Below are 17,777 nucleotides of genomic sequence, written 5' to 3'. Positions count from 1 at the left end.
TATATATATATATATATATATATATATATATATATATATATATATATATATATATATATATATATATATATATATATACACACATACATAGGTTTAATTTTATATATATACCAAGAGTATTAAAGTAATTTCTCATTTTTTTCCCGGGTAGCCGTGACGCACCCCCAGCCACCCCGGTCCAATCCGAAATAAAAAGTTCTTAAAAATTATTAATATGTCAATATTTATTTACCTTTTTAATTGGATTCTAGTAAAAACACATCCTTCGTAAGTCTAGTGCAAAATTTCAAAAAATAAAAGCTAAAGTTGTACTTACAACTTCTTTTTTTTTTTTTTTTATAAAAAAATCGAAGTTATCTTGGCAGGGACTATTCTATTTTATTTTAAAAAAACGCAAAATCCTACATGATAGTGATGACCTTGTTTAAAATCAGAAGAAAAAACAATTCAAGACATGAATAAGTCGTACGTATAGTGACGATTTACCCCTATATATATTTGGTAAATAATTTAAAAACTATACTAGTTTGATAATAAATTTGAATTTTTTTTTCTTTTAGTTCCCGTAAAAATAAAAGTTTAGATTCTACACCTATCATTTGAGATTCTTACACCGTTTTAGTGAATAAATCTGTGCAGGCTCATTGTGTGGCAAACGTTATATGAATTTCAAAACAAAACATAAAAAATTCTCTTGGATATATTTTTAAATTTGAGGGACACCATAAATTTTAAAACTAACATCATCCACATAATTCACGTGTAATCGTTCCATCATAATTGGAGGCATATATAATTGTCCTTTTCATAAGACTATCAAACACGTGGGGAAATAATAAAATAATAAATATTGCTTGGTTGTGCATCATGATGCCATACCCAAATTATCCTTGAACCAACAAAAAAACACCTTTCCCTATACTTGCATATCTTTCCCTATACTTGCATGTATAGTAATTAATTAAACATTTTCATTTCATTTTGTAGCTAATGGCTTTCCCTATACTTGCACATCTTTCATTTAAGATGCTTCTTCCTATGGAAAAAAAGTCTTCTTCTATAGCAATATGGAACTCCAATTTCCCTCGTACAACTCAATGCAAGGCAACTTATAAGGATGCAAAAGTTCATAGTAGTCAAACAATTACTCGTCGATCTACTAGCTTTCAACCATCAATTTGGACCTATGATTACATCCAATCATTAAATAGTGAATATAAGGTACGATTACTATTCTTTCTTATTTTTTGCATTGGTAAATTGTTGACGTTTGTGAGTTCTCCGTGAGTATAACTCAGTTAGTAAAGATCTTGCATAATATATGTAGTGGTCAGACCCGGTTTTGGGCCAGGGCAACCAGGCCTCCGGCCCAGGGCCTCAAAAAAATTGGGGCCTCAATTTTTTTTCTTTTCAAACCCATCATTTAAAATATAGGTTAAGTATTTGTTCGGACAACTAATTGCACGAAAGACTCCCTGGTTTGGTTGCGCGTGCAACTGTCTGGAATTTAAGGCCCTAGTGTTGTGAGTTCGAATTCCCCTTGGGACAATTTTTTTCTTCTTTCATTTAAGACTTTTATAAGAATTTACACAACTAGTATTGTTTATTTTATAAATAAAATTCTCTATAACTCTGACAAAATAAAAACTCTATAACTTATAAATAATTTGACTACTTTATTTATTTATTTTTTTAAAAAATAAATTAATAAAGAATTGATTTCTAAATTTAAGTTGTAATTTTTATTAAAAACACTATCAATATTTCTTTTTTAAAAAAATTATATTTTTATTAGTCGTCCATTTTTATTATTTGTCCCGGAGCCTTCAAAATCTCGGAACCGGCCCTGGTAGTGGTTGGTAGGGATGGGCATGGTTCTGTTTTGAAGGAAACCGAAACGAAATGAACCAAACTGTTTTTAAAATTCATAGATAACCGAACTTAACTGAATTGCTTGTCTTTCGAACCAAACTTAAGGAAACCATAACACTTTTCACTAAAGCGAACCGAACCAAACTGATAATCAAGAGTTGAACCGAACTGTTTCAGTTCAGTTTCAAGACTATTAGTTATAGTTCAGTTTTTTTGGTTCGGTTTGAATTTTTGGTTTTTTTCCCACCCCTACTGGTCGGAGTCCAAATCCGGGATTTTCCACTTATTTACCACAATGAGTGAGTGAATTTCTAACCACTACTTGTCCAAAAAAAAAAATTCTAACCACTAAGACAACATGAAAAAAAAATTGTCATATGTGAAATTTGCTAACAACTTGTAGTCAATTAATGCAGGAAGAATTGTATGCAGTGAATTGCAGAATGCTAAGGGAGGAAGTAAGGATGATGTTGTGCAAAATGGAAAACGAAGTTGATCAACTTGAGTTTATTGATGTATTGCAAAGGCTTGGAGTGGCTTACCATTTTACCGATGAAATAAAAAACATATTGGACAACATTTACAACACACAAACATCCAAGTCGAAGAAGAATTTACATGCCACAGCACTCAAGTTTAGACTCTTAAGACAACATGGTTATGATATATCTCCAGGTATTTGAATCTAAGCTTTAAATATGAAAATGATCTCTGCAAATATGTAAAGTTTTAATTTTAGTCCTTGTAATTTTTTCCCCTTCATTTTAGTCCTTGTAAATATATAATATTTTGCTTTAGATCCTTGTAAATAAAATATGTTTATGTTGAAATTAGTCCTGGTAATATTATTTTAGTCCTTATTTTAAAGGACTAAAATTGAATATTTTACATATTACAGAGACCAATTCCAATATTAATCAATTTTGTGAAGACTAAAACAAAACAACAAGGTTTGTCAAAAAAAAAAACAAGGATCAAAAGGAAAATGTTATATAAAGACTAAAATTAAAAAATAAAAATTCAAGGACTAAAATCAAAACTTTTTATATTTGCAGTCTTCATATATAAGCCCTGAATCTATAACATATGTTACTCAAAATAAGGGTTGCCCAAGGTTTTTAGACCTCAAAATTTTGGATAAAAAAAGTCTTCATAAAAGTTAATTCAATTATATATATAAGGTGTTGTGAATTCGTCTTAAAATCAAACCAATGAAAGAATTTGATGTGTGGAGCAATAGAACGGCAACCAAATAACAAGCGGAATAAGCAATAATAATAACCGATAAAAAAATAAAGGAGAAGAAAGAACACGATAATTTGTTTACCCAGTTCGGTCCAATAATGACCTAGTCTGGGGGAGAGAGCAGCCCCTCCGTTCCACTATATCAAAAGAGTAACTTTACAAAGAAATTCCCAATTGAGTTACAAGAATTAATCCTAATTCTACCCAAAACCCGAATCTCTTCCCGTGGCCAAGAGACTCAATTTGATAAGTGTTTCCCAAGGTGTACCACAAAGATAGTTCGCCCACCCTAGAGTTGTACCAAGAGAAAAAAACTCTTTTTCTTCTCTAAGACTCTAGCCCTTGTGTGGTGGCAAACCCTAATCCTTGCCTCTACATCTCTACTCTCTTGAGTTGCTCTCTTTCTCAATTTTTCTATGAATAAAGCACTTCCTATTTATAGAAAAACTAGCAGGACACCCGTGCGTCCGCACGGGAGTCGCGGCGTTGCCGCTCCTCACTTGGTAAGATGAAATGATATAATATTTGGTAAAAAAAATAGAAAAAGAACAATGGTAAAACCATCACAAAAAAATTTTAGGTCTCCGTATTAATTTAGGAATATAAATATAGATAATGTAGAAATTATGAAGAAAAAAAATAGGCTACCTTATTAATATATTAGTAAAAACATAGATGTTGAAAAATCACAAAAAAAAACTTATGTCCATGTATTAATATATAAGTATAAATATAGTCCCATAAAAATTGTTAAAAAATAGGCAATCATATTAAAATGTTAGTGAAAATATAGGATAGGTCTCGCAACAGTCATCAAAATAATTAGGTCATCGTATTAAATATGAGTATAACCAGAAAAATTGTAAAAAAAAAAATAGACAACTTAATTTTTATTTTATTTTTGTTTCAAACAACTTAATTAATATATAATTAAAAGTATAAGTCCCGTAGAAACCACACAAACAAAAAAGTTTTCATATTAATATATGAGTTTAAATATAGGTCCCGCAGATGTTATAAAAGAATGGGCAAACTTATTAATATGAGTAAAACACATAGGTCCACATGTACCAAAAAAAAAACACATAGGTCCCCAGAAATCACACAAAAGATTAGGATCTCATATTAATATATAATTATAAATATAGGACTAAAAAAATAGTAAAAAATTGAAAACTTCACTTGATAACATAAAATAGTAATTTATTGGGAAGTAGATTAAAAGATTAAAAAAATAGAAAGATATAATAATATTTGGTAAAAAAATAGAAAAAGAACAATGGTAAAACTATCACAAAAAAACCTTATGTCTCCGTATTAATATTTGAATATAAATGATAATGTAGAAATTATGGAAAAATAGGTTACCTTATTAATATATTAGTAAAAACATAGATCTTGTAAAAACCACCAAAAAATTAGGTCCTTGTATTAAATATATGAGTATAAATATATCCTTTTAAAATTATTAAAAAATAGGTAACCTTGTTAATATGTTAGTGAAAATATAGGTCTCACAAAAATCATCAAAATAATTAGGTCATCGTATTAAATATGAGTATAACCCGTAAAATTGTAAAACAAAATAGGCAACTTAATTAATATATAAATAAAAGTATAAACTCCGTAGAAATCACAAAAAAAAAAAAGTTTCCATATTAATATATGAGTATTTTATAGGTTCCGTATATGTTATAAAAGAATGGACAAACATATTAATCGTATTAATATGAGTAAAAAACATAGGTCCCGCATAAATCACACAGAAGATCAGGTTATCGTATATTAATATATGAGTATAAATATAAGTTCACAAAAAATAGTTAAAAACTGTAAATTTTATTAATAAGAGTAAAAACATAGGCCCTGCGTACGTGTATGATATAAACTGTTGTTGTTTTGTTTGGCACACCTTGTGCCAATCAGGACTCATTATTAATAATAAAATTCATTTTAGTTTGTTAAAAAAAATACACAGGCACCGCATAAATCACACAAAAGATTATATCCTTCTGTTAATGCATGACTATAAATATATGTCAAGAATGAGCAACCTTATTAATATATTAATAAAAATAATATATGGCTCGTAAAAATGAACAAAATAATTAGGTCCTTGTATTAATATTTGATCAAGTATAACCCGTAAAATTATAAAAAAATAAACAACTTTATTAATATATGATTAAAATTATAAGTCTCGTACAAATAAAAAAAAAGGTTATCTTATTAATTGATGAGTATAAATATATAGTCCTACATAAATTATTAAAGAACATGAAATCTTATTAATAAGAGGAAAAACATATGCCACTTTTTGCTTTTTCATAGCCGCCCCACAACAACAATATAGTAAACCCTACTTTTTGCTTTTTATTCTTGTTCATCTTTTAAAGAGGGGTGATTTTGGATCAATTTTGATCTAAAATCACCCCTTTTTGATTGTTTTATATTTTTTTTTATTTAAATAAGTGATTTTTCACACATTCTTATGTTTCATTTGAGTTTTCTTTTGTTGTTCTTGTCTGATGTTGTTTTAATCCCGTCTTAGTGCAAAGGTTTTTTGTCTTGAGTTCGCGTCTTGGTACGGTGTCCGGTTTAATTCCGTTGTAGTACAATGTTTGTTTTGTTCAGATTTGCAGATTTGCTCCGATTCAGATTCAGTGCAGATACACACGTACTCTACTTACTTGAATAAATGAATATTGTTTGTTGTTAGTCTAAAAAAAAAAAAAAACATAGGTCTCGTAGGATTCACACGAAAGATTATGTCCCCATATTAATATATGACTATAACTCGTAAAATTATAAAAAAAAAATAAACAACTTTACTAATATATGAGTAAAAATATAAGACCCGTAGATATATCCATAAAAATTAGGTTCCCGTATTAATTTGAATATAACCCATAAAATTATTAAAAAAAAATAGGTAACATAATATTTTAGTCATTTTTTTTCTCCAATAATTTTCTTCCGCATAGAAAAATCTCATAAGAATGAAAGTCATATCTTTCTTATTATATCTTTCTTGTGTGATTTGTTTATGGTTTTGTTTCTCTGACTCTTTGTAAACTTTTGTAGTCTACCTCGGTACATCTTGTGTTGGAGAGGTTTTCTATGTTAATATATCTCATTTTGGTTTGTTAAAAAAAAATATTAGTCCTTATATCAAAAACAAAAAATCTTTAAAAAAAAAAAACTTCTAAAAAATGTCTTTTATTTTTCAACTATTTTCAACTTTGTATTTAATTTTTACTGTTTTTTTAAAACTAAATGTATCATTCACGCGCAACTGTAGAGAATAATCCTCTTGAGGTAACTGACAATTTTTATTGTTTTTGTCTCACCATTTTTTTACGGGAGTTTTTTAGTTTTTTCCCACCATATTCTTGTATTAAATTAATTAAATTTATTGGGTTGAACTACAAATTGAAAATTAACTTAATTAAATATTGGATTGAAGTCCATAAATCAAGTTGAGTGAATCTAAAATAACGAAACATAAACAATAAATGATAAAATTACACTAAAGAAAGGGTTGGACTCAAATAAAATATCATAAATAAATGGAAACAACATCATGTACCTCTATATTGTAAAAAAAATAAACCATACATTTGTTGTCTTATTTGGTATAATGCACTTATGACGTTGAAATAAAGAATTTCATTGAATCTCTCCTTTTATTTGTAATGAATTTTACTCTCTTATTATAAAAAAGAAAAAAATAAATAAACACTTCCCCTTTCTTCTTTTAACTTAACTCATGTTGATTATATGTTGGTTCCAAAAATATAACAAATTAATTCATATGGCTTAGTGGTAAATCTAATAAGAAGTGTAACTAAAAGGTTAAGGGTTTGATTCCTACTAAGAAATTTTTTAGCATTTTTCTACTAACTTTTTTTAATAAAGACACAAAATAACCCTGAATTGATTATGTGTCAAAAAATGAAAAAGGGGCAAATTAGGAATTTCATATGTACCTTCTTTTCTTATATAGTAGATATATATGTCAAAAAATTAGTAACAAATCTGTTTTAAAATAAAACAAATCCAAGTCATAATGTTCTCCAAGAAAATATTTTTTTTTTTCCAAAAAATCTTCAAAACATCAAACATGCAAAAAGATTCAACAAAGATTTTTCCGACTTCTTGTAACTGAGATTTCAAGGCATATATAACATAAGGTCTTGTTAGCATGTGCATATAATGCTAATGCACACCCACTCTTTTTTATGAATGTATGCATTAGCAACATCCATTTTAGGGTGTATTTAACTACATTTTAATGGCCAAGTCTATGGTGAAACAATTGGTTAAGTGGTGCACGTCGTGAATAACACTATAACAAATATAAATTTTACAAAATTCACCATTAGATTGAAAGTTTATATCATATAGATCATCCATGTCAAATTTTACAAAAATTGTAAATCATTTGTTATGATTTTGAGACACATCAAGATTAACGGTTTGTGAGTTTTTATTGAATACCGTTAATTTTAATGGGTCTCAATAATATATCAAATGATTTTCAATTTCTTTAAAATTTGACAGAGATGATCTATGTAATATAAACTTTGAATCCAACATAGGATTTTGTAAAATTTGTATTCGTTATAATATTATTTACGACTTGTGCATCGTGCACCACTTAACCAACTATTTCATATAAGACAAAGATCTTTTTAATTATCATTTTCTCACACACCTTCTAAAAAGTGGGTGTATTATAACAAAATTTGTGCACCATAATTGAGACCAAATATATGTGTGTAATCTTTATTTGTTAATCCGACCATTAGACATAACGTTCACTATATAACACACTATAGTTTTGTCCACAAGTAAGGGAACAATGTCTCAAGTGTTAGTTGAAAGCAATGCAAACCATATGTTCCACCATCACTTGGCGCAAATTGGTATCAGACATGGCTTCACCTGTAGACATAAAGATAGACTATCCAAGTAGAAACATAGGAATTATACAAACAATCATAATTTTAACCACAAGCATATTTAGGATTAAGGTGGCGAAACCGAATACCTTTTCATAATTCTATATGATGTTCGTGTAGAAGTGTTCGGTTTTGAAAAAATCGTTTTGGAAAATAGCAACAAAGAAATTACCGGTCAAGTCGCGGTTCGATACGCTCTCTTTAAGACGTTTCACGACACTATCCAAATGTGCAAGGTAGACTATCAACCATGAAGTCCTCAGGATAAAACAGCCAATTCGATTAATACTGTTCTCTACTGCATTGTAGAAAACGGGCAGAAATCATCTTCGATGGTTCTAAGAACCAGTCTAATATTGATATATGAATATCAATTCGAAATGGCAATAACCACTTTCTGAAACAACAAAACAAGAAACAAGAATTTTTGAAGTGAGAAATTTTTGTGCGAGAGAGAAGAAAGATGATTTTGAATTGCAGTAATCAGAGCGTTAAAAAAATTGTGATAACTGAAGAGTATTTATAGAGCAAGCAAAGAACTGTTTGAGAGGATTTCGCGGGAGCTTAAGCTGCCAGCAAACCAAAAATGTGGCCAAGAAATTCGGCCCACTCTGTTGCTGCATACTTGGTCGAAGCACACAAAACATGTGCGAAAAACTGCAACACGGATGCACACTTTAGCGAAAATTATTTTTCCGCTTCTGGGTATTAAATAGTTAATATATGACCAAGCCCAAGCCCGCCCAGACGGCGGCGCGTGCATGTGTGTGATATTCAGCATGGTGTGCCCCGTTTACAAAATTGAGTATCCCTTGGAGCATACCCCAAATAGTGACATTCTAGTAGTAGTATATAAACACTACTAAAGTGAGTGTCCTAACCAATGTGGGACTCAATGTGAACTTTTTTCAAATTCACTCACACTAGTTCAACACTTGTGTTTATTTCATACCAAATTCTTGTACAAGTTGTTAATTGTTCCAACAAGAAGCGATGCAACTTGAGTAACAATTGGAATAGAAGTTGTAGTTGGAGAATCAATGTCATGCCTTAATACTTCTAAAGGATGTATTCGTTTTTGGTAGACACACAAGAGTTGTGTAGTAAGGGATACAATGGGTGACAATAAAATATGCAACACTTTTATTGTCTCGTAGACTATAGGTGTGACAAGTATGTTTGCCCAACTACCACGACTCACTTAAAATAAAAAAAGCTTAGAAGAAATAGGAACCAAATATATTCTATACATCATTGTAGTTGGTTGTCCTTGGATTGTTTGGTCAATTGGTTTTCTCTTCCTTGACCATAAAACCAAAGCTTGACGACAGCTATCCAAATGCTGTAGTTGGTTGTCCAAATGCTGTAGTTGGTAAGTGTGCAAAGGGGCACCTAGTGGTGGGAACGATAATGACGACTGTGACAAACAACAAATCTGGTAAAAAACAAATCAGAGTATGGGCGAGAGTAACACGCGCTGCGTGCGGTGGAAGCTGAGGGCGAGACTTAGCTGAGGGGTTCGGCGGAGGGTTCCAAACCAGGTGATGATGGTACACCAAAGAGAAGAAGCGTGGTGGTAAATTCACAAAGAATGATCAGAAATTCTAAAAAGTACTATACATACTGACTGCACTCTGATAAGTGGATCAGTCTATCGTCGAGTAATAATTCACACTCTAGGTGTCTAGAATGAGTTCGTATCCACAATGATCGTGCCAAGTCGATCGATCTCTTTTAGGAATTTAAATAGTTTTGCATTCGTTTTGGTTTTAAAATGGTTTTGAAACAGAATCAAATAATAAAAGATAAGGGCCCGTTTGGTGCGCAGGATAAGGAGACAGGATATGATAAAACTATCCTATCCTGCTCAAATCCCATGTTTGGTGCATCAATAGGAAATGATAAATTAAACCTATTACTAATCCTATCCTATTGACTCTTTGTTTTTCTTATCCTTAATTTTAGTTGGGTTAGTGACAGGATAACAAGGCGAGAGTGCATGAACTTCTTCGATTCCCACTGCCTGCTACTTCATCCATTTATCGGTGGATTTTGTCTTTCATGTTTTATACAGTATTTTTTTTTTCGTTACATTTTCTTCTTTTTTCTAATATTACTGTAAGTTTTGACTTTTGAGTTTTGATTACCAACATTGCAGCAAAACTGTCTTGCCACCTTTTTTATTTTTATTTTTTATTTCTAACCTATAAATTATTTACATTTGTGTTGGAAAAATAGTCTTTTTTTTCTAGTTTGAATTTTTTTTTGACACAGTTTGATTTTTGTTTGAAATTGTATACTTGTGTGTTATTTTAATTTGATAGTTATTTTAGTACGACAATTTTAATTATTTTTACAATTATATGAAATTAAGTCATTAATTATTTTTAATGTCAGTTAAAAATGTGATATTTTTAAAAAACAATGCTATCATCTTTTTTATCATGTGTGCACCAAACACATGATATGATAAACATATCCATATCACTATCATATCCTATCCTTATGCTGCTCATTATCCTATCTTGTCTCTATCCTATCCTGTGCACCAAACAGGCCCTTAGGTTAAGTACTTTCAACTCCCTCCTCTACTCCTGCTTTGTAATTGGGCGTTATAGTATCATTATCTACTCTCTCCGGACACAAATATAAGAAAAAAAAGCACTTCAAATTTTGGACATAAATATAAGCAAAAATCAACTATTTTTAAACTCATTAATACTACTATTCCTAATATACCCTTATTTAATCATTTCACTTTTCAAAGGGTAATATAGTAAACTTAACTCATATTTTGCTTTAAATCAAGAAAATTAACTACACTTAACTAAATTTCTTAAACACCGCGTAAACGGTTATTTTTTCTTATATTTGTGTTCGGAGGGAGTATGTAATAATATATGCATTCACAATCTAATATTATCCTATTGCAAGTGAAAACGCTATTGTTAACCTTAGTAAGAAAACTCTTGTTATTGTCACGAATTATCCTTTTAAACAAGTTCTCTACATTTATCTTACTTTAATTAAATAGCAGTAAACATGCATAATTTAACATAGGTGCAACTCTTAATCCTAATAACCCCTAGCCTTGAGTACTTGTACTACCGTTCCCAGTTCCGACTAGTTATATTACTTTTACTGTGTCGGGATTAGTCATGCTATCACGATATCAGTTAATTCGCTAAGTTCATTCAACAATATGACCGGTATTATGAATAAAGCGTTTAAAACAAGATAATAATGATTAACAAACTGAATAACAATTAAAATAAATTTTTCCAAACCAAATTACATAAATTCAAGCATTCAAAGAGGAGTTCATCTACTCGACCTAACCTATAGGTACTTAGCTACTAAAAGACATATTAAACAATAAAGAAAATATGCATAAAAATAACCTCATAGCCTTGCAGAGGAAGTTTCCTCTCCCTTTGATGAGGGAGACTTGCCTTCACTTGAGAGTTGCAGAGCCCTCTCTGCTTCTCCTCCTTGTGCTCCTTAGAGTTTTGTACTTCTCTGAAGTTCTGAATGAATAATTATGGAGGAGGAGAGCTCTCTTTATAGTTTTTCAGGCTAAACTGGTTTTTCCATCGCAGACCATCGCAGCCCTTCGCGCCACGATGGCTTCAGTAAATTGCCATCGTGGTACAGTATGGACATCGTGGCGCGATACAGCTATTTCTTGCTTAACAAGTATGCGGATTTGATCCTGCTTGATTTCTTCAATTTTTGCTCCTTTTTAAGCAAAATCTTCATTTCTTGCTTCTTGGCCAAGTAACTTGGTAACTTTAAGTTTTTTGCTTTATTTTGGTCTTCAAAAACTAATTAGCTACTAAAAACTATCTTAAATACTAGCTAAAAACATCATATAATTGACTGTCATCACATACCATGTAAAACTTGTATTTATGTATAATGGTTATGTCAAATGAGACAATAATAGTGTATATTAATAATCAAATTAGATTTGAAAATAAGGCAATGCAATCGATATAATTATTACAATATCATGTAGAATCCCTAAATATTGTTATATTTGTACCATTAATTATATATCATATTATTGTTGTTGTTACAGATATTTTTATTTGCTTTCAAGATGAAAAGGATAATTTTAAGAAATGCTATACTTTTGATGTTGAGGGAGTGTTATCATTGTATGAATCATCATTTCATTCATTTGAAGATGAAGCTATATTAGATGAAGCTAGAGATTTCACCTCAAAATGTCTCAAAGAGTATAATTTTAATCAAAAGAGAAGTACCTACATATCACTTCTAATTAATCATGCTTTGGAGCTTCCACTACATTGGAGAATTCCTCGATGGGAAGCAGTGTGGTTCGTTAAAGCATATGAAAGAAAACAAAATATGAATCTAGTTATACTTCAATTTGCTAAAATGGATTTCAACATTGTTCAAAGCATCTATCAAGAAGAACTCAAGCTTGCATCAAGGTAACATAATATCTATTATGTTGATTGACTTTCCATTCCTTATGAATATGAATATTTAGGGCACAATCTAAATTAAATACTCTACTCTAATACAAGATGTGCACAAGAAACCTAAAAACCAACCGCAATAGCTCCCAGTCCCACCTCTTTCCCCCAAACCAAATTTTTTTCCCCTTCAAGATGTGGAATTCCGGTGATGGTGGTGCACTCTCCCTCACAACCGCACCACCTTTAACCATATTGGATTCATTCTGTTAAGAAGTCCCACATCGGCTGTGAGATGGCCCGGACAAGAGTTTATAAGTAAGAGGCGATCCTCACCTTACAAGCCTGTTTTGTAAGGATGAGTTAGACCCAATACTCATTTCTAAGATGGTATATCAGAGCCCAATAGTGATAGGCGTGAGGGGGTGTGTTAAGAATTTATAAGTAAGAGGCAATCCTCACTTTACAAGCCGGTTTTGTAAGGATTGCCTCTAGTATATAAACACTTAGTCAGGTCATCTCTCAACCGATGTGGGACTCTTAACACATTCAGCCCTTTAAGAGTCGTTTTACCATTGTGGTGGTCGCTGTTTCTTCTCCTTTGTTTGTGTTTCAGATCGTTGTTCTTCCTCTTTGTTATAGAATAAGTAAAAATATTTCTAGATAAATGTTTATATTTTTTCTCTTAAAATTTGAGACAAGAAAAATGTGTTATTTCTCTTATATTTTGGGACTGAGAGAGTAACTTTGCACCTATGTTGCATGGGTACTCCATTTTGGACAGAGTACCGGTACCGGGTACGTACCGGGTACTGGTACGCGTATGGTACTCCCCTGGTACGCACCGACGCCGTACCCAGTTTTTTTTTTTTGTTTTTTGCAATGGGTACGCGTGTGGTATGCGCGTGGTACACCAATCCAAAAAAAACACAATTTTTTTTCTTTTATTAGTATTTTTTATAGGAAGATTTAAGTTTTTTATTTGTTTATAATATAAAAGTAGTAACTACTACTAAAAAACAATAACAAAGTATCAACTATCTAGTTTTTATTCATAGCAATCTTCGTCTCTTTTCTCGAGAAAGAGAAATAGTAATATTTATAATGAAAGTGCAACAAAAATGTGGGATATTCGTAGAGATGAATGAAATTTATTTAATATATAGTTGATATTTTTGAAATTGCTAGTTTTTCCCACGGTGAATCTAACTTGAGGTCGCTCTTTTTAGTGGTGATGAAGAGGGAAATCATTAACTTTTTTTGAGCTACTAATTGCTTTTTAATTTCATATTTTGATGTTTCGAACAATTTAAATTACTTTTAAAGTGTGATGTGATATTTTTATGTTTAATTATTTGTTTTAACGATATAATTCTATTATTTAATATATATAATTATATTTTAAAAAAATTATAAGGACGTACCCGTACCTTAGTTTTTCAAAAAATGACGTACCTCGTACCGGATACCGGTATCGTACCCGCACCTGGGCAACATAGCTTTGCACTAATGCTTAAAATTTTTATCCTTTTTTTAAGATGGTGGAATAGAATTGGTCTTGGAGATAAGTTAAGCTTTGCACTAATGCTTAAAATTTTTATCCTTTTTTAAGATGGTGGAATAGAATTGGTCTTGGAGATAAGTTAAGCTTTGCTAGAGATAGGTTGGTTGAGAACTTTGTTTGGAGTATGGCAACAAATTTCAAGCCAGAATTTGAATATATCAGAGAAGTATTAACAAAGGTAAATTCATTTATTACCACAATTGATGATGTTTATGACGTGCATGGTACCTTGGAAGAAGTAGAACTCTTCACAAAAGCAATTGAGAGGTAATTTTTGTTCAACAATAATTTGTTTGTGTTTATTAATTTCCCCTATTTCATTTGAAATTTTTCTTTGTTGGTGAATAATTATCTATATTATTTTGTTTGTGATTCTAGATGGGATTTAAATGTCATGGATCCTCTCCCATACTACATGAAAATATGCTTTCATGCACTCTATAACTTTGTGAATGAAATTGCATTTGAAACCTTGAAAAATAGTGGCCACTATATCACTCCATACCTTAAGAAATCGGTAAGTAATATTATTGTTTAATTAACAGTGCAACTTGTTGTCCGACTATCTTCCATCCAATGTGTAGTTATTTGAATTTACTTTGACCATGTCTAAAATTTTTTTACAGAAACTAAAACCAAAAAACACTATATTTATAGGGACTAATTGTATTTAAACATTAATTAATTATTATTTTCATTTGGTATATGTTTTTGGGCATGTAATATGATGATTTTGTTGTCGTTAATAGTGGGCAGATCTATGCAAAGCATATTTGATTGAAGCAAAGTGGTACCATAGTGGATATACTCCAACCCTTGAAGAATACTTAGAGAATGCGTGGATATCCATAGGTGCACCAGTTATACTTACACATGCTTACTTTGTGATTCCACAATCATTCAAAATGGAAGACTTGGCTCATTTAGAAGAAAACCCCAACATAATTAGGTTTTCAGCAATGATTTTACGTCTTGCTAATGACCTTGGAACATATAAAGTAAGTTTGCATCTTAAACTCGTTTTTTATTATGCAATAGATATGAAGTTTTTATCAACATTTAATGGTGACTAATTTATGTGGAGTTAGGTACACAAAGTTTCTTCTCTTTCATCCGAATTTTTTGCGTATGCAAGTTTGATATCAAATTCCGAGCATTGTTTTAAAAAGGTTCAAGTGTTTTATCAAATAGATCAATTTATCGTTAGTGCCATCTAAAAATAAAATTTCACCACAAGTATCCGGACATAATTAAAACCTAAAGGAGTTTAGATACTCATAGACATAATTAAAACAAAGGAGTAAAATTATGCATACAAAGTAACCTCGATTCCTTATGAAGTTACCTTTCCTTATGGTGGGGAGAGTTGTCTTCCCTCGAGAGCTCCTTAGCCCTCTTGTTGCTCCTCCATTGCTCCTTAGAGGCTTGTATTTCTCTAAATTTCACAATGAATAATTGTGAAGGATGAGAGCTCTATTTATTGGATTTTAACAGGCTTGGGCTTTCTACATCGTGTGACCGCATCTTGTGTATCGTGCCACGATGTCTCATGATATGCATTGTGGGACGATTAATCCTATTGTGGGACGGTGAGTGCAGATTTTCTTCTAAAATATGTCTGATTTTCTTCAAATAAATAATTTGTCCATCGTGGCACGATGCCTTTCATCGTGGGACGATGAATTCTACTCTTTTCTTCAATTTTTGCTACTTTAGATGCATTTTTTTTCTACTCTTGCTTCTTGATCAAGTAACTTCACTTCTTTAGCTATTTGCTTGTATTTAGTCTTGAAAAGCTACTAGAACTACTGAAAACTAATCTAAAAACTATCTAAAAATATGATATAAATTTCTGTCATCATTGCCCTTTATTACACTTCAATTTAACTTCTCAAATTGGTTAATACTTTTAAATATTTTCTCGATCTAATATTTTTAAATATTTTCTTTATCAAAGCGTGAAAATGAGACGGGTGATATTCCAAAGTCAATTCAATGCTACATGAACGAAACTGGAGCTAATGAAGTAGAGGCTCATGAGCATGTTAAGTCCATGATGTTTACAATGTGGAAGAAAATGAATAAAGAAGCTCATGATTCATCTTTCTCACAAAGTTTCATAGATACTTCCATAAATCTTGCTAGAATGGCATTGTGTATGTATCAACATGGAGATGGTCATACCGTCCAATGTCCTAAAATTCAGGATCGTATAATATCATTAATTTTTCAGCCTATTTCTATGAGGAGTGTTATCTAAACACAAAATTTGGGAACACAAAATTGACACACATTTTTACCCCTCACAAGCACGGAAATCGATGCATGCAAATAATATTAAAAAAACAAAAAACGTATATTTATTGTATTTTTATTTCAAAATTGTGTTGGAATAACATTTTCCTACTCCTATTATATGTACGAAACATTGATAGTTAAATTAAATTTCTTAGTGTATGGATTTTTTTTTTTTGGGAGTTAGGTATGTATCTTCTGCACACAATTACAGAGATTATTCTTTCGAGCCTTGCATGTGGGACATAAATAGGTGTCAAACTCTCCTAAAAGTTTTAACACTGCTGCATGCCCAAGTCTGGGATCGAACTCAGGGTCTTGGTTAAGCTATAAGAGACCTGCACCAACTCATCTATGTGCTTTTGGGTCTTTGGTGTATAGATTTGTTTAAAGGCAACATGTTTATAAATTATTAGTTGCTTTACGTCACTAGGTTTGATCTAGTGGTGAGAGATTTGGGTAACATACATTAGGTCCCGGGTTCGATCCCTGCTCCATCGTAAACAAAAATAATAATTATTAGTTGCTTTAAATAACGTGTTATGTATGTGTGAGTACGATGTGTATTGCAAATTGGAAGAACTAGAGGTCTACACAAAAGCAATTGATAATAGGTAATTGCTGTTCTATTATTAATATTACTCTCTCCATCTCAAATCTTTAGTCTTTTTAACTTTTTAATTTTATTTCAAAACTTTAGTTCTTTTAAGAAATCAATGCACATCTAGTGATACTTTACCATTTGTACTCTTAAAAAAGTTAAAGCATTAATTAAATATATTTTCTCTTTCTTAATAAAGTAAGGGTAAAAATGACTTTACTTATCATTTCTTAATCCCGTACAAAATTTCAAAATGACTAAAGTTTTGGAACGGAGGGAGTATTACTGTCTATGAAGCATGGACTCAGACACGGACACCGCGACACGACACAGACACGGACACCGCGACACTGCTAATGTAAAAAATATAAGACACCGACACCGCAACATATTTATGAAACCATATAATTGAGAATCAAAATATATTCATGTAAATTTAATTTGAGCAAGTTATTTTTTTAAAAAAGTTTTAAAACAACATATGATAGTATTTTACCTTTATTTATCCATCTACGATCGAAAAAACTAAAAATATCGTAATCTAAATGTAATGTCTTCAATCCCTCATTAATCAATATTGGTGTTTCTACACATCTTTAATCTTGTAAATATGTCTGATATGTGCATAAGGAGAGTATACGCAAAGAAAAAATAATTATTTTTGGGACACTTGTCCGACACGTGTCATATGAGAGTCTTACAGGTGTCGGACACCGATCAAAAGAGTGTCAAACTAAATGAAAAATTGAACTTTTTTCGACACCAATATGTGCTATCCGACACTTGTCGGA

At 31.0% G+C, this 17,777-nt stretch overlaps 1 protein-coding gene across 2 annotated transcripts; it reads left to right on the top strand.

Annotated features, from left to right (window-relative positions):
* Nucleotides 1-846: 846 nt before the first annotated feature.
* Nucleotides 847-16,593, top strand: LOC123893900 (terpene synthase 10-like). Of its 2 annotated transcripts, XR_006803574.1 has the most exons (8): nucleotides 847-1,221; nucleotides 2,289-2,547; nucleotides 12,163-12,541; nucleotides 14,139-14,357; nucleotides 14,469-14,607; nucleotides 14,840-15,088; nucleotides 15,585-15,679; nucleotides 16,048-16,180. XR_006803574.1 is itself a non-coding variant. In XM_045943730.1 (7 exons), the coding sequence occupies exons 1-7, from the start codon at nucleotides 991-993 to the stop codon at nucleotides 16,348-16,350; spliced, it is 1,779 nt and encodes a 592-aa protein (XP_045799686.1). In that variant the 5' UTR covers nucleotides 848-990; the 3' UTR covers nucleotides 16,351-16,593. The 2 variants fall into 2 exon arrangements, 1 of the variants encoding a protein (XP_045799686.1); XM_045943730.1 differs by lacking the exon at nucleotides 15,585-15,679 and having other exon boundaries at nucleotides 848-1,221; nucleotides 16,048-16,593.
* Nucleotides 16,594-17,777: the final 1,184 nt, after the last annotated feature.

This window comes from Trifolium pratense, linkage group LG7 (genome assembly GCF_020283565.1).
Source record: "Trifolium pratense cultivar HEN17-A07 linkage group LG7, ARS_RC_1.1, whole genome shotgun sequence".
Classification (NCBI taxonomy): domain Eukaryota; kingdom Viridiplantae; phylum Streptophyta; class Magnoliopsida; order Fabales; family Fabaceae; genus Trifolium; species Trifolium pratense.
The sequence above is the reverse complement of the archived record's forward strand: the minus strand, read 5'-3'. Positions and strand labels throughout refer to the sequence as shown.

Coding starts and splice junctions, on each gene's coding strand:
- LOC123893900 (XM_045943730.1), top strand. CDS start 991: ATGGCTTTCCCTATACTTGCACATCTTTCATTTAAGATGCTTCTTCCT. Junction 2,548..12,162: donor TGGTTATGATATATCTCCAG/GTATTTGAATCT, acceptor TTGTTGTTACAG/ATATTTTTATTTGCTTTCAA. Junction 12,542..14,138: donor GAACTCAAGCTTGCATCAAG/GTAACATAATAT, acceptor TCCTTTTTTAAG/ATGGTGGAATAGAATTGGTC.